Below are 23,416 nucleotides of genomic sequence, written 5' to 3'. Positions count from 1 at the left end.
TCACTGTAGAGGTGTATCACTGCTACAAATACTTAATGTTCCTTTTATAATCTGCAAGATGATCAAGAGCTTCAAGTAAATCAAGTAAATCAGTAACTATATAAAGTCAGTTTTATGGAGGTGTTTATGGAAACACATAAATAATGTAACTGAATGTAATAGACAAATTATGGTGTTGCAGTGTTGCATGTCTTGTAAGCTCTTGCAAACACGTTCAGAAATGCAAAAAAAAAAAAAAAAAAAAAAAACCAGAAACAAAACAAAACATCTTTTGGGGCAAAAGTACTAAATCTGTGCCTTTCCCAAGGTAGTTTGAATATATATCCAGCAATATATAGAGAGAGAAAAAAGGGCTTGTGAGTGCATGTGCGTGTCTTGAGCACTGAAGCACAGTAAAAAAGCATTATATAAGAGCCAGTCCATTTACCATTTAGGAGTCTGCTCAATTCTTCATTCTGCAAATAGCTTCCACTGCAAAAAGCTCACAAGAAGGACAAGAAGGAATAAAGGGGCTTTTGAGTTTGACCTTTTGAACTATGATGCTGTCTAATTGATTACTCTCACTGGATGCACACCAAGAACATTGTGTTTGGATATTCATGATGACTGATAAACTGCAATAAACATTCCAGTAAGCATGCTTTGTATTGGATTGTTTCATCAGCAGTACTTGTGAAAAGGCATTTTTAACCTAATCCTACTAACTGCATGTCTTTGGACTGCAGAAGGAAGCTGGAGCACCCATGCAAACATTGGAAGAACATGCAAACTTTACACAGAAAAGTTCCAGCCAGATTATGGATTTGAACCCATGATGACTTTACCCTGAGGCACGCTACCCGCCTGGTTTTTGTTTTTAGCTAAACTGACAGAAATTTCTTTATCATCATCTTGTCCCCAAATGGTAACAGCAGATGGCCGCCCCTCCCTGAGCCTGGTTCTCCTGGAGGTTTCTTCCTGTTAAAAGGGAGTTTTTCCTTCCCACTGTCACCAAACACTTGCTCATAGGCGGTGATCTGATTGTTGGGGTTTTCTCTGTATTATTGTAGCGTTTCTACCTTACAATATCAATCAGCTTGAGGCGACTGTTGCTATGATATTATGAATTGAATTGGTTTGTTTTCAGAATAAAAAATGAAAACAATTTAAGTAGGAAACAATTCCAACATTGTGTCAAAAATGATTTGCATGTCAAAAACCTGACTTGCAAGCTTAGATTGAATTCCATATCTGAAATCAGTGTAAGAAAAAATAAATAAATAAAATGGTCTGAAGTTCCGAGTACCAAAAAAATATATTTTTTGTAGACTAGTCTAATCAGAGGATGTTTAAAATAGGTTACATGACAAGAAAATCTTATACTATTAACATTATTAACAAAAAAGCACACAAAATAGTCCTGTAGAGTTTACTAACATCTCTCTGAGGGCCTCTGATCTGCTTTAAGAAAGCTCCTTTGACTCGCAGGCCTGATTCTGGCCCCGACTGTGCTCCCAGCCCCTGGGACTGGGATGGCACCCAGCACCTGTCTGCCCCCGAGCCACTGTTTGGCGTCATTCATGTAGAACATAACTGAGCTTTCACCCAGAACAATAACAGAGGGATTCCCCGGAGCGCTCCTGCTCAGTGCCGATAGAACTGGTTTGAGCAGCTGATACACTCCAACATATTGACTCTGATTTTTTATTTTAAAAGCAACATGTGAGGCTTCTCCATCTGCTCTGCAATCACATGCTCTTACCTTTCTTTTTGAAGTATTCATCTTCATACCCATCAGATGAGTCTGTGTGGTAGTTCAGCAGTTCATTCTGGTAGATTTCAGCGTAGTCCACCTGTTTGCTTTTGGACTTTTTCCCCTTCTTCTTTTTATCTTCATCGCTGTCTGCTGATCCCTTTTTTGCCTTCTTTTTCTTCTTTTTCTTTGTTTCCTCCTCCTCTTCCTGCTCCTCAATTAAAGGCTCCTCATCATCGTCATTGTGAGACTTTTTCTTTTTCTTGCCATCTTTGGACTTTTTATCTTTGGAGCCCATCTCCCCGTCCCCCTCCGGGTTCTCTGCAGAGGATTTCTTGTGCTTTTTCTTCTTTTCCTCCTTCACTCCCTCGGTCACTTCTTCTTTGAGCTTCTGTGATTTCTTCTTTTTGGTATTGGTTGAGGGGTCATTGTTGTTCTGCTCACCCTCATCATCTTTGCCTTCAATCACAGCCTGAGCATCCTCGTCTTCATCTGCTTTCTTTTTCTTCTTTTTCTCTTGTCCTTTTTCTCCCTCTTTTTTAGCTTTCACGTTCTCTGAAAGCTCTTGATTCTCAGAGCTCTCTGAGCTCTTGTGTTTCTTCTGACTCTTCCCCCTTTTAGTGGTGTCCCCTCGGGTCAAACCGTTGCTCCTCTCCTTTAACTTTGGCTCAGTTTCCTCCACTTCGTCATCAACCTCTTCAGTTTCTCCTGAAGCTGTGGATTTTTTCTGTTTCGATGGCATCTTTTATTCATTCACTTCCCTGGCCCTTAGTTTCGTAAGAGCTGCCTTGAGTTTCTAATGGTGTAAGACAATTCATTTGACCCTTGGCTGCAGAGATGTTCTGGGATCGTGGGGTCGGAGCAGCCACTGAGGACACACAGACGGAGGGATGTCTGCCTGGACGTCTCCTACCTGGCCACACAGCCTGCAGACACACACAAACACACCACGCATACACACACATCACTCATGAAAAATTAGTGTCACTTCAGCACTCACATGACCCACAGGAGAAAGCCCTGTGAAAAAGGAGCCTTGCACAGACAACTTATCCTCTCTGCCACGGCACCCTGTATTATTCATGGTGTCAGGATCGCTTTACGGGCCGGGGGTGTCTCGCTTTTACCTGCAGTCACACTCATACAGACAGGACCACAGACATGCATGTACACACACACACACACACCCCTACACACAGACACACACACACGCACACAACTTTACAACTACTCTTTGTTTATTGTTGCATCGAGTGTGTCTAATTCACATTCACAGGGTAAAAACAACTTATAACTCTATGTAATACTCAGACAGCATTGATTTATTTTATTTAGCGCTACTTATAATGGACTCTAACAAAGGTAAGAGCAGCACGTTTTAGGAAACATGCTGATTATGAACAGGCTAGGGATGGCTAGCCTGTCTCAGTCAAGAAAAAAAAGTACTGGTCTGGCTGGTGTCTAGAAAAAAATATATTTTTACAGTTTCTTTTTTCTTTACAGACCAAACAAACACCAAAAACAGCATATATAGTTATTTAAAAATAATAAAATCAGTTAAAAAATTAAAATCACTCTGGTGTAATTTACAAATGAATGAAGTAAATGAGAACTTTTCTAGTTTTTGAACATTATTCATGATGCAGGTCAAAACCAAATAAATGTATACATATTTAATAAGAAATTTCCTCACATCATTTGCCCAGAAAAAAACGATTACTGTGGTGCTTTAATGATGGAGAACGGGAGAAACTATTGAATCTAAATTAAAAGTTAAATCATCTGCAACGTGTTAGCATCGTTTTCCATATATCAGGGACTTATACAATAAATTATAAATAGAAATAAGAGAAATAAACTTAAGAAATAAATAATAATGACACCCTGTTTCATGAATAAGTTCCTTTGCATTGCTGTTGTATCTCTGCCTCACTGACATACACATCTGCATTTGACAATGTGCCAAATCATCCCATTAGCCTTATTGCTGCCATCTGACACCTGATGATGCAGGCATCAAGGAGAAGGGCAGAGTTTGGTCATATTGGTCTTTCAGCATCAGATTATCCAAAGATTGGCTGACAGCAAAGAGTCAAACCTCATTGGATTGCTTCAGCGCACTTTTCCTCCTCAGGAGTTATCATTTTTCTCTCACCTGCCAAAATTTCAAACTTTTGTCTAATTCACATTTAGCTTAGCTGCCCTACTATTTCAGTTTTACAGGTGCGTAATAATTTTTTTTGAAAAATGCACCACTCAGCTACTTTTAACTGTGAGTTGAGGACATTTATTTGTTTTAGCTAGGCTTTTTTGCCTGTTCTTGAACAGAATCAACTTTTTGGGATAGCCGTGAAGTGTACTTTGAGGCTGTGGTTTTACTAGTTTATTGTTTTACACTTTTTTTTAATGCAGAGTAGACATGTTTTTATTCATGTGTCACATTTTGGTTTCACTTCACACAGCAGTGCATTCCTTCACACTCTCATCCCAACACAAAATAATGAACATACAAGTGAAAATTCAGACAAGTTTATTTACAAACACAGTAGCAGTATAAAGAATGATCCAGAGTCATTTAAGAAGCACTGTGTTATATATTACCTCCATTCTTTACACAGACCACTTCCCCTCTATTTCCACTCTTGCTTATTAACTGTGACTGTAGAGCAATTTAGCTCGAAACTTTTTGCTGCTGCATAAACACACAAAGAGTCTGTATAAAGAGATGAAGGAAACAGCATTTTTTTAAATCTTATTTGTAATGCATTCAAAGAAATAATGGACAAGTGCACAGCTGAGCATGAACAGAGGAGTGACTGAAAAGTAAAGTTACAGTCTCACAAGTGAAATAATTTGTTGCATACAACAAAACAAATAGCAAAACCTTTTATGACTTTCCAGTGTACCACAGTAGCATAATACATTTTGGGGGGTCATAAGTGAAAATGATACCACATCATCTCAGCCACTTTAACATATCCATCAATCTTTCTCCAAGCAAGAGTCTCGTGTACATCTCCAAAAGCACTGTGAGCTTCAGTTGAGGCTTAAGTGTAAACATAGGCTATATCAGTGATCGCTGAAGCAGGCACACACAAAGCCAAGTATAGAGTAAAGTCATGCAGAGCACTACGTGGTTATGAGTGGAGTTTACAGGGAGGGATTCCAGTAGAATACAAGCCATGAACTGCACATGAATTGCTTTACCTTAGCGTGTTAGGGTTGTGCTTGGATGAAAAGAGGCAAACTAAAAACTTTGTCTGATTTGAATTCGTAGACAAAGGAAACACCAAGTGCACTGCACATCATACAGAGGGATTCCATACCTCATAAGGCAATAAGGCTTAAGACATGAAAGACAGCGATAGGCTGGGTTGCTTTAAAAACTGGAAAGCCAAAAGTTCTGTGGAGTTGGTGTATTGCAAAATATTTTTCTAGCTTTCACCCTAATCTACGACACCCGACTCCTCCCAAAAAAAAGGAAAAGAAAATCTTGCCTCTTTTCCACCAGAAATGATGAGAAGTATTTGGAAATGGGAGAAAGAAGGCCGTGGAAAACAGGCCGTTTCGAGAGTGTTTTTTAAAATATTCACCGAGGGAATATGGTGAATAGGAAATAGATTACAAAAGTAGACAACTGAATATTACAGTTTGATTTTTTTCATATTTTTTTAAATATTAGCTGAATATTAAGGTTCAGACTTTGTTTTTTTTTGTTTTTTTACACAAACATTAAAAGCTGCCACACCCACAGAGTGTCTGAGAAAAAGAGAGAAGAAGATAGGCTTAAATATCTGTGTGACCAAGTAGAAAAACAACACCTCTGTACAGCCGAGCCACTAGAAAACTCCACAGAAACAACATCACTATGAAGACCACTTTGTTCACATTAAAAACAAGCATCCAATGGTCTGACAGTCGGAGATAACCATGGTGATTTTACTGAAGTGAAAAACTTGAAAGATGCTGGCAGTTAAAGCGAGAAATCTTCAACATGTAGTTGAGAGTGTCCCAAGGCCAACTCTGTTTGAACTGGGGTCAAAATAGTTGCCTAAACTGAGATTGCCGTGATGAAAACTGGCCTAAAGACAAATTAAAAGGTAAAATCTTGAGCCGTTGCATTAAAGCAAATTACTAGTTAGAGTGAGGGATCATGCGCATGGCCCTGTGTGTACGTTGATGATCCCACGTGTATGCATGTGAATGAAGTTGAAAATTTCATGAGGCATTGCGTGAAAGCCCGGCCGTGGTTTGACGTTGTCGTAGTAGTGGTGTGTGATGAAGATGCCAGAGGGGTTCATAGGAAACGCCCAGAAACCGTAGAGGTGGACCTCCTCGCACATCTCTAATGCGGCGGTGACTAGCATCAGGCCGCTGCTGAGCCGTTTGGCGCGGACGCCCTGCACTGCCCAGAAGCGCTGCACGTTAAGCAGATACTGCGGGTGGAAGAAGAACACACCTCTCTGGGAGTCAAAATCATCCAGCATATACTTAACTCTGAATGACACGTCGGTGTTGCGGGTGTTGTAGAACGCAGGTAGCACCACTGAGGAGTTTTCGTAATTCTGAAGGACGTCATAAAACGGCCTCCGCCATTTCTCCAGCTTCTGAAATCTGCAGAGAAAGTGATTCATGTGATAAAAGGAAAAGATCAATGGCAGAAGCTGAGCTAAAGAGGGGTTAGCGGACTTCTTGCTCAGACCCATATTTACAGTACCTCTCAGTTATAATGCTCGGGTTTATTGTCACCAGATCTGTTTTAGTCCCAACATCTGCTGAATATTTGTCATTAATGGGCGGTATGTTGCATCTGCAAAAAAAGGAAAATAACATTTCACTAGAGTTTAATAATCATTTAGATTTGACTTGGTATGTTTAAAAACAGGCATGCTGAGGAGACAACCTGAAGAGCTGCACAAGTAATATAATAGTTTTAATAAGAAGCTGTTGGGGTATTTTTTTTTTACAATAAATTACATAAATTGGCTAACCAACCAAAAATCCAGAAGAAAACACATTACACAAAAGGCATAAACTGATTTGCAGGTCATTAAGTGAAATCGGTATTGATCCCCTACCACCCTGCCAGAATTCTGACTCCCACTATTAGAGATCCTCCTGATTTCAGTTTGTTATGTGCATAAAGCACACCTGTCCACACAATCAGTTTCTATTATTCAAACCTGTCTGCCACAATGGGCAAGAACAACAACTCGTCAGAGGACGTCAGAGACAAGATTATAGACATGAACAAGTCGGGATTGGGCTACAAGACCATCAGCAAGAAGCTTAGTGAGAAGGTGACTACTGCTGGTGCAATTATTAAGAAAAGAAAAAAATATAAAATCATAAAGTGATGAGAAGCTACTTCCCTCAGTCAGAAGACTGAAAATGGGTCATGGGTCTTTCCGCATGACAATGACCCAAAACAAACCACTAGGGAAACAAAGGAGCGGCTAAAGAAGAAGGCCATGGGGTGGCCTGGCCAGTCTCCAGAACTTAGTCCTAGAAAATATGTGGAGGGAGCTGAAGCTGCGAGTTGCCAAACAGCAGTCAAGAAATCTAAAGGATTTAGAGAGTTTCTATAAAGACGAGTGGACTAAAATCCCTCTTGAGATGTGTGAAAACTGACCAACTACAAGAAACGTATCGAGATACTTATCTCACTCAATGACATGAAACTCAATTTATAACTTTTATTAATGCGTTTTTTCTTTATCTGTATCAAAATGAAACTACCATAAAAATTAGAAAGAGTTCATTTGTTTGTAAGTGAGCAAACTCACATATTCAGCAGGGGATCAATAATTATTTCCACCACTGTAACTGGAATAAACAGGAATTTTAACATTTGAATTTCTCTTGGTGAAGCGAGGTCCATGGGACTACACTGATCAGCAGCAACATTAAACCACTTCATATTCATTTTGCTAAAACAACTCTGATCCTTCAGGACATCAACAGTACCTCCGGGGATGTCCTTTGGTATCTGGATCTGCAACATTGGCAGCTTGTCATGATGAATCCCCAGACACTCAATCAAATTGGGATTTAGGGTGTTTGAAGGCTCAGTCAATGCCTTGGGCTTTCGGGAAGCCGGTCTTTAACAACACTTTGGAAGTTAAATGTCAAAGTTACAAAGTTCCATCTTTGTGAATGATAGGACCAAGGATTTAGTAGCAGAAAATTGGATTCTACTGAGACCATCCAAGTTATACACTTTAGCGGTTTTGATGTTGTGGCCATTCAGTGTATAGATTTCAGAATTTAGTGCTAGTTTATTATTTAATGCTTTGAGTTTAAAGGTTGAGGTAAAATTTCAAAGAATTTTGCATGAAAGATGAAGTGCTTTTTTGACTTCTTGTCATGTTATTTTTCCTCAAAAAGTTCAAGTTTTATTATTCAATATTTATTAACAATTAATTGTTATTGATTTGTATGTATTCTTCAAAAGTAATATAAAGATCAAAAATATTAAATCAGAACAGAATTCCAGGTAACACTGTACAACTCTCGCATATCAAATACTAAAAGACTGCATTGTGAATACCTAAAAACAAAATCTGCTGAGTCAATTTCCTTTCCACATTTGCTGTTCTTGATGATACCACCATTTCCAATGACAGCACATTTCTTGAACTGCGACTTGGAATACGGCATATCCTGAAAGACATGAGGTGATAATTTCAAATGAACACAACACAAGGAATTTTGAAATCAAACACATCAGATCAGCAGGTTTGAAAATGCCCCCAGATACAGTAGAAAATAGCAAACGCTCATAAAGAGGTGGTGAACTCACATCTGGTAACATCTTGAAGATCTCAGTAGTAATGGGAAGGATACCACTGGTGTCCACCTCGTACCTCAGCTTGGTCCCTGCAGGAGTGTTCCTCTTGGTCGTGAACAGAAAGTTGGGAGCATTACAGCAGCGAGACAGAGACATCCTTCAGGAAGACACCAAAGAAAAGTAAAACTTAGCTTTAGAAGATGCACGGTAAGCTCAAAACCAAAATTATTTCAACCTTTACATCCTAATTGCTTTGGGATGTTTATCGAAAGGTGGTACTTACAAATGAACAATGTCTTTTTAAATAAAATGTTATTTCAGCTCTTGATATCTTCTTAAAACACACCTTTGATTAATGAGAATACTTTAATAGATCACTGGTCACACTGTTAAATACACTTGCTTGTCATCCAGCAATTCAATGCCTTTTGGCATGTAGAGCTGGTCAAGACAACCTAGGTGGTGAATTACTTTGAACATGGCATGATTGTTGCCATACAGGCTGGTATTTTTGAGTATTTCAGGAGCTAATGATTTCCCACACAACTATCTCAAGGGTCTACAGAGAATAATCTAAAAAAAAGATAAAATATCTAGTGAGTGGCAGTTCTCTGGGCAAAAATGTCTTGTTGTTGCCAGAGGTCAAAGAAAAATGACTAAGCTGTTTTGAGGTGACAGGAAGACAGCAGAAACCCAAATAACCATTCATTACATACAAAGTATACAGAAATAGTATACTGAATGCACAACATATCAAAGCTTGAAGCAGATGGGCTACAGAAACCGATACTAAAGTTCACATGGGCTCTCCAAGGATGTGATGGAGATTGAGATCATGGATGTGCAGCTAAAAAATCTATAGCAACCAGCCCAGTATTAGCAAGGTGTAATCAAAAACGTTCCCAGTGAGTGTATATGGTAAGATCCTGAACATGTTTGCTTTTTTCTTTTACATTTAAGAATATACAGTATTTTATCCAATATACTAGTCCTTCATCTTATTCTACTTGGCTAGTTATAATTCCCCAACAGTCAGTTCTTCTAAATATTATTCTATAAAATTTGGGGTTGGTATTCTCCACATTCTATACTATTTGTACACATTTGGCGTGTAAAGTTTACTCTATTTTAACGACATTTTATCAAAAGAAGTAATCGCTAATTTTCTGCAGAGGACTTCAAAACCAATAAAAGTCAAGGTGATAAGAGATAATAATGTTAAGTATGTTTTTTTAAACAATTCAAAAGGTAACCAGTGCACTTCACAAAAAACACGGAAAAAACAAATATGTACAGTCTTTAGAAAAAAGACCTTTTTTGATAAATGCAGACATTTACATACATAATTCTTCTGCTCAGAATGAGTAACACTTACTTAAAGTTGCTGGCCTCCTCCTTGTTCTGCTCCCACCTACACACCTGCAGGTTTCGCCATCTTTCAAAGAGATCTGACGTTTTCACCCTGGAAGAGAGACGGACAGGATCGAGAGACTTGTGGGATGAGGAAAGATGACTTTATTCCAACTGACATGGTTTTTCCAATTAACCATTATTTCTGCAGAGGCAACAAATTGAAGAAACACCTTAAACGTTTCAAAAAGATAAACCAGAGGCCAAAAAACATTGCTACAACTTTACTGATCACGCTGGATCTTGACTCATTAACAGAAAGCACATCTGTAAATAGATGTCCTTGAACTGACATTTCCTTGGAGATGATTGGGGCGGCGTGATTTGCTCTGGGAGTCAAGCTTGTGCGTTCATTTTGCTGTCTGCCAGAGTGACAACAGCTGTTCCCTGCCGCAGCCAGAGTCGCTCAAGGCCTTTCATTGAGCACTCAGTATGATTTTGATAATTAAGCTGCCAGCCTGAGGGCCACATGCAAAAGGTCACTGGACAGTGCTCATATTCACACAAGAGGAAAGATGCTGCTCAGATTGCCTTTGGAACAAGGGGCTCATTGAGCAGTGTAATGAATCTGGCCAGTAATCTACTGTATGTTGTAAGCATGTTATTTATAGTGTCCCGTAGTGATAAGAAAAGAAGGAGAGCAACAACTTGGCTCAATAGTGTTGGCAACAAAATGGATGTTATTGAGTAATGAAACTGCTCAAATGGTCAAGAATTGCCTGAAGTAACAACATAAAATAATCTGTGCTAGCAATCATGTATTGACCCTACACATGTACTTATTTTGTGTCTTTTTTGGTCACACTATGGCATGACTCCAGACCTGAAAGTGTTGTTTACTTAGCTGGTTGACTTTTAATAACTCAATAACTATTACCATGAACTTTTATGATCCTGTTTCATTTCGCACCACTGGATGGTTGACAAAATTCATTGGGTTGCCTTGAAATCTTTCATCATGCCAAAAATTTTGGCACACAGTGTCAAAAACTGCTGCCGAACAGCAAGAAAACAAATAATATTGGTCTTCTATTGGTGGGCCTCTTCACCATGTTTCATGGTGCTAGTGCTAGTTTAGCCAAAATTAGCAAGTATGTCTTTCTACACTACGCACTAAAACACCCTGTACATAGGAAGACTTTGCAAATTAAGCCTGCTAATGTTAGCTGATAACACACCACCTTTTCATCTTAAAATAGCCACTTCTAGCGTTAAAAAACCAACATGTCAGAAGTCAAAATGCTAACACAGGGGCTTCCAAACCAGAGCTTCAAAGACAGCTAGTTAATGTAACAGAGCTCTCATCCATCTTTAATGGAATATGGGTTATCATGTTCAAGTATCTTCAAATACTATCCTTTTCAGATTTATTTTGTGCCTTGTGCAGTATTAAGTTGTAGCATTTAGAATGTTAGCATGCTAGAATAGATTTAGCCCATTTTTGCTAACAAAGCCTCGCCTTACAAAGAAATAATCAGAATGTCATTGACACATTTAGCTTGCATTCATCACTCGTCACATGATATTGTAACGTGTGACATACAGATGAAAAGTTCTGCAGTCATTAGTTGGCTGTAATGACTGTAAACTAATGAGAATTCAAATCTGCTGAGATGTCAAGGAGGACTACTTCACTAAAACCTGACCAATACTTGTTGTCATCCAGAAGCAGAGACACACTGTTTTGAAATTGCTAGTTATTCTTATGCTGGTGGTGATGCTTAATTTTTAACTTCTTCATGCGTTTTTTTCTTCTGCTACTCAATTTATCTTCATTGACACTGTACCAGTAAACCCTACTCCTGACTGTAAAGGCTGTGATCACACATGAATACTTTCATACATGATAAACATGCAGGATTACCTTGGAGATTTTTTTACTTTGTTAGATGTAACATAATCGGACACTCACATTGTCAGCACTTTGACGTCTATAATCTCCTGTCTGAGCTCCCTGCATGCAGTAGAGTTGTAGTCAAAGGAGCCATCATAGTTTTCCAAATACCTGGAGGGATAAACAGAGTCATCCTCTGCTTACATCTATTCAACATAAAAGAATTTAACAATAAACAGAGGAGATAAAATACACTATGCTTAAATAATATATATATATGTAAAACAGTGTGTTTAAAGGTCACAATAAGAAAAAATATTTCATTTTTAATGTAAAATGTCTATGGTTTGACTTTATGAAATACTAGAATATCAGTAGAGCATTGTGGAATGACAAATGACAGAAATGATGTCACTGATTTTAGGCGTCACAAACAAGATAGTAACATGTCTACTGGACACTTGCACCAGATTCTGTTACATCTTAGTCTAAACCAATGTCATACACTAAGTGAAGAAACGTAGCACCTCTCATATTTTTATATAGTTCACTGGCTATGATGAGAACTTGCATGGTGTAACATTGGTACTCTGGGGCTAAAATGTGTGCATACACTGTATGTTCACATGTTGAATTAGGAGAGAAACAGAAAGGGAAATAGGGCTGATTCCAGTGCTTGGCTTGCTAAAATGGTGGATTAGACGGTTTAGCGGTGTAGCATCTGGTGGTTATGAGCATGGCTGTGTCTGTGCTTTTGTGTGAGGAGTGAGTAAGTATGTCAGCTGTGCTGGCAGGAGTAACGTGACAGTTTGACTGATTTATTACAATTTTGTCACACTGTAAACATGAACACATACAACAATAGTCATGCAAACAAGTAACCATAACAAAGAGGTAATAACAAACAAAGAGTTTGGGAGGAATTTTATCTTTTTTAATAAGGACTAAAGAATTGGAAGAGCTTCTTTTAGACATGTGAAACAATCGTTACACTGGAATGGCAACATTAACCAAAAAGTACACAAAAATAATGTCTTTAATGTGTGGTGTGCTTTTGGTTGATTTCACAAAATGGTCGTGCAGAGAACGCTGGAAAAAGAGCCATGCTGGCTGGGAAATTTAAAGTCAGCTGTCGTATTTCTGTGTACTGATGCCACATTTCTTCCAGCACAGCCTTTTGTTTAAACGTGATCAGAAAGCGGTCTGGATAAAATGTGTGTGTGGCAGGGGGCGTGGTTAGTATGGAGGAATAGGAGCCTGCTAATATTATGTTTTGTTGGGTAGTCGAAAGGGATTTTTAAATATCACTAATTACTTTAAATACTTTGTTGAAATAGCTTGGATGTACATCTGTGAAGTAAAGAGACTCCCTTATGGAGATGTTTGGTTTCATCCTAGGGTTAGAAGCACAGGCAGTATCAAAGATGCACGTAGCCACCATCACAGGAGTTATTAAGTTGAACGTTTTCATGTAGTCATCCTGGTGCTTTAAAAACCAGATGTGGCGAGCAGGTTCTGACTGTTCAAAGAGTAAGGGACTTCACCCCCTGCTGACCATTCAAAAGAATGCAAGCCATGGTGGCTTCACTTTCAGACCCAGAAGCTACATCCACCTTTCAAACTGCATATGTTTAGAAGCCAGGGATGTAAATTGAACTGAACATGTTACATGATTTAAGTTCTGAGGGAAAAAAATTAAGGAAACACGTATATTTTCCCTCATGCTTATCCTATTACCACAGCACCATTTGCTATATTTCTGCTGCGATGCCTTCAATTCCTATAGATGCCTGCTAACATTGACCCTAGCTAACTGTAAATACATGTGCGACTGAAGTCTGTCATGGGTTTCCTACGTGCGCTTTTTTGACAGTACATGTAACATGCATGGACTCAATAAAAATTCATCACTATATAAAGTTATTCTGTCATTAGCACTGTTAGCCACAGTCTTGCTTTAGTGATTATTTAGATGGGTTTTTTCACATTTGCTTTTTTTTTTCTCTAAACTGACACGTTTTTACACCATCAATATGATGCATTTTATAAACTGTCTTACCCTCATGAGATTGCTATCTTTATCCTGAGCCATAATCTTCCTGTTAAGGTTCGGCAGTGAGCCACAGAACTGATCCATCTCTTTCTGGCTTCATTCAACTAAACGTTTTTTGTTGGCTTGTTTAATCCAAAGGACATATTGATCCGCTGTATATCTTGTGGTAGAGATGCCCCTCTAGGGATTTTACTTTTCTTTACACCTTATTGTTAAACTGAAAGAATACATATACTCGAGAATTACATCAGAATTTTAGAGGGCTCTTGCAATGCCAACAGTGTTTTTGATAATGCTTGGTTAGGGACATGATGTGAATTGGGGGAACCTGCAATGTGTCTTTGTTAGAATGAATGTTGGTATCTGTCGCACATTAAATGGAGCATTCTGTTTTGAAAGATGAATAAAACTGCTGCATATTACTTGTGGCTGTGAGGTAAATGATGTGAGTTAACAAAGTAAGAAAAAAAAAGATTATAAAAGGATGCAACAAGCAATACAATGGAGAGATGCATTAAAGGAACAAGATGCTGGGATGAGATTGTACAAATAAGGAACGATGAAACTGGTTGTCTACATCCACCTGATGATGCAGTGTATTTCTGAGGTTATACAGAGAGGAGCGTTGGTCTCATAGAATATATCTGACACGCTGAATAGAGGCTGTTCGTTCTTGTTTTAGCTAAGATGATAAAACCTTTGCAAGTGTTCTCTGTTCAGGTCTGAAATCAAGACAATAATTTACTCCATGAGGTGAATTTCGTCGCTTATGGCTTCTTAGATTGACTGCGCAATTGCTAGTTGAAAAAACCAATCCAAGATGAGCATTTTAGCACAATTTCGTGGGGTATGGGAGGCGGGGAGAAAAAAAAATCGGGCACGTTCCTGTCTTCTTGTAACAAAGAGAGTACAGTGGGGAAAAGGGGTTAAATTCAGGTCGCAGAGAGAGACAATGCAGATGTGAGAAGGGGAGATAGGAGGAGCGGAGAAGAGTGTCCACACTATGCATATGGTATACACACAGAGCTGTGCAGAACAGTATGAGACACAGGTTGACAAGGCATTTTGAAATGGGTGCTGGATGCGACACAGAGGTACAAGGAGAAGCCAGTACATCAACAGGAGACCGTGGTTCAACCAGCTTCTGAAAGGGGGTGGGATTTAGGGATTTGGGGGAGGGGGGGTCGAGGTGGACGGGATCAGACAACATGCAAGAGCAAATCTGAAGTGCAACCACCACTGAAAAAAATATGAGAGTTTATCCCTTTTAAACTAATGAAAAAAAAAGAGAGAGAGATATTCTTGGGTTTCTGTGAAAATGCTAAAAATGCCTTCAAACTGGCCTACCTTTGAGGGCGTTTTTTTTTCTTCTTAATATCAGCTAGGCAGGGTGTGACTATTACGGAGATCTGTGAATCTGGCTGAAAATTCTGACGGAAACATCTGTCAACATGCAGACAGGTTAAGTTAGAGTTAAACGTGTGATGTAGCCCTGTGACATCAGCAACCCCCTGCTAGCTTCCTAAACCTGCAGATGTCAAAAACAAGTAGAGAAGAAAAGTGCAAATGTGCCTCGGCTTGAGCCCTTTCTACAGCATCTGAGGGGAGTCATGGGGTATCAGCGGCCCAGTCCACGCATGCAGGGCTGGGTCGTCACTAGAGAGGGTGGATTTGAAACTTGTGATCTCTCGTTCACTCTGCCTTTCAGTCTCTCTCGCTCTCTCTCTCACGCACACTCTTTTGTCAGAGGTGTTGTGCAGTCAGTGGCGCTGGAAAGGTACCTTTTCCTTCCATTTCTGGCAGGCTTCAGAGATCCGTCATCGGAGAAATTAACGGGACCGGTCCAATTTCCTGTCTCGTCCCCTTTGAGTCGGCTAAACTGTTGCGCACTAGTAAGAAAATGAGTCAGTTTATTTGGGATTTATTTTCCCCATCGTGCAAATGTCAAACACATACTGCCAAGCGCATATGTTCAGTCACAAAACCCAGAAAAAGTTGTACCTTTACACACTCACACATGCACATACAGAGGAAAAGGGGACCAGCTTTTTGGCTAAAGAAAGACAGTATATGACACCAAGCAGGGTTACAGTGACACCGTGATCTGAATGATACATTTTATACTGGGCTGATGCCACTAATCTGAGTGTGATTCAAACATTCACACTCTGCAATATTTGCTTGCACGAGCTTTAGACTTGTAAATCAATATATTGAAGTGAGTGATTTAAGAGACGAGCGATAATCAGTGCCAAATGGCCAGCACATTTGCCAATATAGTATTAAGCTGCCAATCTAGACCATCTTTTCATCCAGATATTACTGAGAAACAAAGGGACGATCAGTTTAAGCTACCGGATCTAATAGTATTCAGTGAGTGAGAAGAACCTAAATTGTATTACTAAATTGAGGTATCTCAATTTAGTAACACATCAATACTGTATTTAACGAAAAGATGCAATGGCTTGCAGAAGCTTAACCTGACCTTTGGTCTCGCTATGTTAACTTCAGCTGGACGCCATCACAGTACATTTATCAGAGGAGGTCATTTGGTGCATGTGCTTTATAGGATGTTATAACTGTGCCCGGAATAAAAAAGCTCATTCTGCAGGAGCGAGAGCCAGGATTTCTTTGAGGGAGAACATGGAGGAAGGCAGCTATTTTTAGCTGTCAATCAAATCTGAAAATGGCAGTATTGTTTTGTTGTTCTCAATAAATCTATCCTCCTCCGTTGCTGCACATGCTGTGGAACAGCAGATGTTACTTAGACAGGAGGAAAATGTGTTGAAAGCTATTTTCATCTCAGTGTTTGCGCATTAAAAGGGTTTCTGGCACCAGGATTTAACGGCAAATGTGATCTTTATGAAGGGAAATGTCAGCACGTTAAAGTATATTCCTTAGTTTTGTGGGGCAAAATGTCCAGTGACTTAAAAACTTTTGTGCTTTTCACATGTTGTTTTTTTACTTAAAATTTGATCTTTGAGATTTTCTCAACATATTAATATATCTCCACTTGTGACGACGCTAATCGCATTCCATACATCCAAACATCTGGGGGAGTACAACTTCTCCTGTTATGCTGACTATTATGCAAGTACTCATGCGTGACTCATTTCTGAGTGCTTTGTGGGTGTCGTGCTAATTTCAGCAGGAGGAGATTGAACCCAAAGAGCATTTCTGGATGCATTATGTGATGGAGCATTTATCATCAGGGGGTCGCATCAATACCAATCCGCAGGCGCGCTTAGCTGCTCTGAGTGGCACTTCAACATCTCCACGGCACTCCGCAAGCGGCTGCAGAACCGAACGCTAAAATTCGAGAGGCTTCTGTCCCTCTTCTTGTGCCTCAGACAGGACAAAAGCTAATCAACACTATTCAAAGCGGCACAGTTTGGTTCATCAGGTTATCTAACATACACCTTAAACACATAAACCTCTCTTCCACAGTGTGTTTTTTCCCCTGTCTTCCTCCCATCACCACCAATCCTCCCTAAACCAGGTTCTGCCTGAGGTTTCTTCCTGTTAAGAGGGAGTTTTTTCATCCCACTGTCACCAAGGGCTTGCTCAAAGGGGTCTGTTTGATTGTTGAGGTTTTCTCTGTATTGTTGTAGGGTCTCTATCTTACAGTATAAAGCTCCATGGGGCTACTGCTTTTGTAATTTGGCGCTATATAAATAGAATTGAATTAGTCATCACCAAAACAACAAGCCTACTGCAGGCTTGAGTTTAATCTCACATACTTTAGTGTTGTAGCAAAAATTCAAACTCCAAAAGTGATTACTTGAGTGCTTTGACAGGCTGGTAAGACTAGAAAAGCTCCATACAAATGTAGCTACATTAGATTACTTCTGACTCACAGATCAGCTTAGGATCAGGATCAGCCCTTAGGAGCCCATCTATAAGTCCACATGAGACGCTAACGCAAGCATTTGTAGACAAGCAACAATCACAAAGTTGCCCTGTAGCACTAATGTGCTCTGACTCCATCAGCACATCGATCCAGATGCTTTTTCACTGCTGTATGTTTTTCTAAGACTACCTCGTCTGTTGTTCAGACCAAAACTGAAAACTGGGCTGTAGCTGAGCCTCTCCTCTGCTTGTGCTCTTAGTTTTTCCTCTTCATATCCCCACATGTTCAAAGTGCTGTGACTCGATACCATGCTCAGTTACAGCTGTGTCAACAGCACAACCCCCCCCCCCAACAAAAAAACCACACGCACAAAGAGAAAAGCCTCAGAATCAGGGAGATAAAGCTCACTTACATAATGCAACCAGAAGATTTAATAAACAGCCGTGTGTGCATGACTCCACAGGGCAGCCAGTAATTTTGTGAAATGATTAATTGAAGCAGTAATAGACTCACTGATAATGAATATCATAATTAGTTGCATTTACACCGCCACTCATCATCTGTGGCTTTCTTAATCCCTTCCTCCCTGCAGCCCGGGGTGCTATTCTCTCTATCCAAGAGTATTTTTAGATCGCCCTCCTGAAGTCAAGAGGAGTTGAAAGTTAATGTCTTCATTCTCAGAAGTGTGTCAGCGGTGTCCCTCCACGATCTCGCGCTCCCACTTTATAATCCTACACTCTCCACTTCACCCCTTTGTCACCAGGATGGCAGACAGGGAGCGGATTTATGCGTCTCTCTAAGGTGGCTCCTTTCAAACTGAACGGTCAGATTCACAGACAGATTTATCAAGTACATCAATGCGCACGTCGTACTGTTTGACTTTAATGGGCATCCTCATGCATTGAACCGAGAGCCCCTTCAGCCATAACACTGACGTATACACAGAGCGAGTTAATGTAAGAGTGATGATACATCTAAACTGTTACTCCATAAGCCATCATTCAGTTTGCCAGCACCCAAATGTCTCCTCTGCAACCATCCTAGCCAGCCTACATGCCTCACGTAATTACCGATCTGTTTTTATGTTTTGTTTTTTTCTGTGAAGCACAGAAGCAAAGAAGTGCACAGCAAGCATCCTGCCAATGTGTTCTCCGGCCAAGGTTTGGAGGAGGGAAGAGGCTGGGTGTGGCCGAATCCATATGGATGACTTTTGATTGTTTATGCATGGGTAGATATCATAAAATGACGCCTTCTCTCTCTCTCTGTTTCACACACACACACACACACACACACGCATGCATGAAAACACATTCATTTTATCACACTCCTTGGGTCTCTCACAGTCTCCTTCCTCTTTCCCTCGCTCCCACTGAGGTGTGTGCAGACAGACTGTAGCAAAATGGCTGCCGCTGAGCCAACTGGTTTCTGTTGTGTGGCTTGTTCCCCTTCTCTCCTAGGCCGAGCTCTAGGAGGAAAGCAAAAAAGGCGCAGGGGCGAAACAAAGTGTGTGTGTGCTTCGCGTCTGAATTCATGCATCTCACTGAAGAGGTCAGGATGCCATGAATCCATGCCGAGTATTATCAGACCATCCCGGCGGGGTGGCAAGGGAGGGATTAATTGTGTGTGTGTGTGTGTGTGTTTTCTGGGAGGGAGGGTGGGAGGGGGACTTTCAGATTGCAGCACATATATGTTTGCTTTGAAGTAAGCATATATGTCCTGTCGGTAAAGTATCTGGAGGTGGTGGTGAGAGGGGGGATAAAGTTTTATGTTTCTTTTTGAAGCACCTGAAGCTCAAACATCCCAGCTTCTCAACATCTGCTCGTCTCACGGAGATTTTAAGCACAGACCATTAAAAAAAGTGACCTGAAAGTTGGGAAATAAATCTTACAGTGGGTTTACAGTGGACTACAAACCAGGGTCCAACTAAAGAACGCCCCTGTCAAGGGGTTAAATACTGATGCAGAGGCATGAAACGTGGCTCTGCAGTGGCGGCATGTGCACTAGGGTGCAGTCTGGTAAAATGAATTATTTAACAGGAACCAAAAGGAAATACACATCATCTTCAACATGCTGCTTTCTGTCATCATCATCACCATCATCATCATCACCACCATCATCAGCTCCAGTAGCGTTCATATGTGTTATGAAAATCTGATGCCTCTGTCAGATGTAGGCTACGACCAGTCAAGAAGGCTGAAACGGAAAATCAAAGTAAGGTCTTTGAAGAAAAAACAAAAAAGAAAGGGAAAACATTACCATGCACAGCTGAAGCACTGTGTATGGTATGAATGTGATGCTTCGTTTTCTGAAAATATCAAAAAACAAAAATCAAAGGAACAAAAAGGAAAAGAAATCCAATGGAAACTGTTTCTATGCCACTGGGGAGAAAGAAAAACATGGATGGTTAATTGCTATTGTTCTTTGCAGCCACTAAAGCTTGTCCCGACATGTAGACCATCCAGACTACTCTCATTTCTACTGAGCATGTTCTTACCTCATCACTCACATTTTTACCTTTTCCATTAAAAGCCACTGATATGATCAACAACGACTACAAAGGCATGCTTCTTACCGCTCACTGTCATCCTTACACTCTTGGAAACTGACTGCGCTCTAATTTGCTTTCTAATCGTGGCTGAAGAGAAGAAAGGAGTGGGGTAAAAAAAATATCAGCACTTACCTCTTGATGTAGTTTTTCCCGTAGAGAATCTGCTGCAAAAGTGTGACGAGCCCAAACGCGCAAATAAATATGAAACAAAGAGATCTGCTGCCGAGCAAGTCTTTACCCGACGACGGGTCGGAGTATCCCATTTTTCGGCGCAGCATCCAGGGCTGACGGTGACACCCGCTTCGGTGTCTCTCTTCGCTGCATTCAGAACCAGGATGGCAGGTGTCTCGTACCCGCTGGAGTGGACATTGTCCATCACATTTTTTTCCCTTTTAGTCTGTTTTACTGCTCTCTGACCACAGCATCACCGGAGGAAGGTGATGTGCATCGGGATCTGCGCTTGAGATCTCAAATCATTAGTGACCTTGTTTTAAAATACGCGATTCTTATATTTTGTTTTTGTTTTTAATGCCTGAGTAGAAAAGCACGAACGGCCCCGGAGGATATTCTCGGTGCCTATCGGTTATCGCCCTATACCCGCTTCGAGGAGGCGCAGTCTCTCCGTCGTGTGCAAGCGGTGCAGATTTGTGTAAAATGCGCGCTGGGTGCAGAATAAATCCAGAAATCTCAAGTTAGACAAAGCAAAGGCATCGACTCTTATAAGCGCGATTCTCGCTCTTTTTCTTTAAATCGGGGAGCTGAGAGGATAACAGCGAAACACATCCCTCGTGCGTCTTGTCAAATCTGAGCAAAGGTGCGTGACTGAAATCTAAAAAGGAAGGAGGATGCGCCTTTTCCCAGCCAGGCGGACGGGGGCGCGCCGTAATTCATTTAGATGCTCCATACTCAGCCAAAACCCAAGGTCACGGTCTGCCGTTCAAGGATGCGTCTGCGCAGACACGAGATCTACAGCCGCCCACTTCACATGACCTCGCAAAGCTGATAACAAAAAAAACAAGACAAGACAAAACAAAACAAGTCTACCATATTCCACCTCTAAACTGCGAACCTGGGCAAGCTTAAAGAAATGACCAGATTATCTTCCATTACAAAAATGACACTAGCAGTAGGCGCATGGAGTAAGAACTAGAGAAGTAGTAGTATTAAAAGTACTATGAGTAAAGACTGTCCTGCAGAGCCAGGCCATGGATGCCAAGCTGATCTGTAACTGGACGGTATCTGCAGGACTCCTTCTGACTGACCCGTTTTAATACATACAACTAAAAAATAAAAGATTTTTTAAAAATGTGTCTGGTCATCCTATGGCATGTGTTGCCTCACAGCAAGAAGGTTGTGGGTGTATGGACTTGGAAGATCTCCTGGGGCCTGTGCAGATTCACTCCAAGGCATTCCAGCTTGCCTTGTTTCTACCTGTTAATACCCCACCTTTAGCCTTTTGCCTGATAGGGCAGCTACGATAATCCCAGCATCCCTGAAATGGGTACAAGGTTAAGAAAATGGATAGATGGATGGAGGATTGATTGATTCATTAAACTGTTCTCTATCTGGCGAATAATCAAGTGCACCTCACACAAAGACTATGTCAGTATTATATTTTATTCTGAAGCTAACTAACATGTAGTCTTTTAGTCAATAGATAGACAGAGTACGGATGGAACAGAGGGCCAGTTTACCATATTTGAAACACCTCAAATATGTAAAACATGTTCACATGTGTATTAGCATTCTCTTTGGTCATAGGAAATTTGAGGTAGGAGAGCCAAAAATTATTGTCCCATCAGACTGAATAGTTCCTTGTGCTTGTATCACTGTTAAACTGAACTGACATCTTAGTAATTTTCATGCTGGGCTCTAAAGCCTGATATATGGCATGGCATGGTGTTATTCAAGGTTATCAGACAATTGAGCCAATTGTGTGCAGCGTGGTGGTGAGATACAGTTGAGATGGTGTCTGGCACAATGTCTAGCTGAATGCGTGAGTAAATTAATGAGTGATTGTCTTTGTTTTTTGAATAGTTTATTAGGCTGTTGTTATGTGGTTGTACCCTGCAGTGTTATTACTGCTGTTTGCAATCACTCTTCAAGTGAATAACTTTTAAATATTGGTAGAAATTAAATGAAATGCAATTCAATATTTCTAGACATTTGCAGTTGCTATTTGGTGTTTTAGAAATTAGAAACTTTTTACTGCTGCTCATTAATTTAAATTGTTAACAGAAATTAAATATTTTTTGTTGAATTCATTTTTTAAGATTTTTGCATTTGCATTGAAGTTGTTAGGCAGCTAAACAGAATTATGAATGGATGTTTCAATAGCACCGCACTACTGTTTCAGCTGCACTTGACATGGGTACAATTGAGTACAGTTGGAGTAAAAGTGGGAGCCAAATGGGAAAAAAACATAAACTACTTATAAATAGTATTCTTCATTATTTTTATAGTACAATAAGGGAAGCATCATATAAACCTAACTTATTTTCATTCTTGGTATTTGTAGGGTCTACCGACACATTTGCGCATGACTGTGGTCACAGTGCGAGTGAGGACTTTAAGGTTATTAAAAGGTGGGATAGTGATGCATGGTTTATTGTTTCTCCATAGCAACAAATCTCTGGGTTTGAATCCACTCTTGTACTATTCTTCATAATGTTCATTATAACAGCATATTTGTAGAAGTACTGCGAAGTATGGACTAAGGAAAGAAGCCAAGAGACAGTACAGAGAGAAGCTGGATGGCTTCTATTCTACTGCTAACTCCAGGTGGATGTGGCAAGGCCTACAGCACATCGCAGACTACAGCATCAGCTCCATAGACAGTCTTCCAGATAACCTCAACACCTTCTACACCCGCTTTGAGACCCCCAGGTATAGCACAGAGAGGAGGCACACATACAGGACAACCTGCCCTTCACCCCCTCCCCTAACTGGCTCATCAGGTCAGGTACATAAAGCACTGAAAGAGGTCAACCCCCACAAGGCAGCAAGACCAGACAACATCCCTGGGCAGGCTCTCCTCAAGCATGTGCCAGTGAGCTAACTGATGTTCTCACGTTCATCCTCAACATTAACCTGAGCCAGAGCACCGGCACCCCTTGTTTAAAAAAAGCAACCATTGTCCTGCTTCCCAAGACGAGCCCGCCAACCTGTCACAAGCACTCACTCTGATCATCATTAGGTA

The 23,416-nt window shown here is 40.4% G+C and overlaps 2 protein-coding genes across 6 annotated transcripts in view; both read right to left on the bottom strand.

Annotated features, from left to right (window-relative positions):
* Positions 1–4,095, bottom strand: part of loxhd1a (lipoxygenase homology PLAT domains 1a) — a 34,646-nt gene extending 30,551 nt beyond the window's left edge. For 2 of the 3 annotated variants that reach the window (XM_013275246.3, XM_005456211.3), the window contains exon 1: positions 1,742–4,095. In XM_013275246.3, coding sequence (XP_013130700.1) covers positions 1,742–2,474 — 733 coding nt within the window. In that variant the 5' untranslated portion in view covers positions 2,475–4,095. The remainder of the gene's footprint in view (positions 1–1,741) is intronic. The other variant, XM_013275248.3, reaches the window with a different exon arrangement.
* Positions 4,096–4,245: 150 nt separating this feature from the next.
* Positions 4,246–21,140, bottom strand: st8sia5 (ST8 alpha-N-acetyl-neuraminide alpha-2,8-sialyltransferase 5). 3 transcript variants are annotated; one of them, XM_005456209.4, is made up of 9 exons: positions 20,350–21,140; positions 15,601–15,708; positions 15,167–15,262; positions 11,845–11,937; positions 9,898–9,984; positions 8,535–8,679; positions 8,283–8,395; positions 6,450–6,542; positions 4,246–6,346 (listed from the first exon to the last, which is right to left on the bottom strand). In XM_005456209.4, exons 1-9 carry the CDS (start codon positions 20,493–20,495, stop codon positions 5,884–5,886), a joined length of 1,344 nt encoding a protein of 447 aa, XP_005456266.1. In that variant the 5' UTR covers positions 20,496–21,140; the 3' UTR covers positions 4,246–5,883. The 3 variants fall into 3 exon arrangements, with proteins under 3 accessions (XP_005456266.1, XP_003451563.2, XP_025764383.1); XM_003451515.5 differs by lacking the exon at positions 15,167–15,262 and having other exon boundaries at positions 20,350–21,137; XM_025908598.1 differs by lacking the exons at positions 15,167–15,262; positions 15,601–15,708 and having other exon boundaries at positions 20,350–21,138.
* Positions 21,141–23,416: the final 2,276 nt, after the last annotated feature.

The sequence above is a fragment of the Oreochromis niloticus genome, linkage group LG7 (genome assembly GCF_001858045.2).
Source record: "Oreochromis niloticus isolate F11D_XX linkage group LG7, O_niloticus_UMD_NMBU, whole genome shotgun sequence".
In the NCBI taxonomy this organism is placed as follows: domain Eukaryota; kingdom Metazoa; phylum Chordata; class Actinopteri; order Cichliformes; family Cichlidae; genus Oreochromis; species Oreochromis niloticus.
Note: the sequence above shows the minus strand (reverse complement) of the source record. Positions and strands in the feature narration are given on the sequence as shown.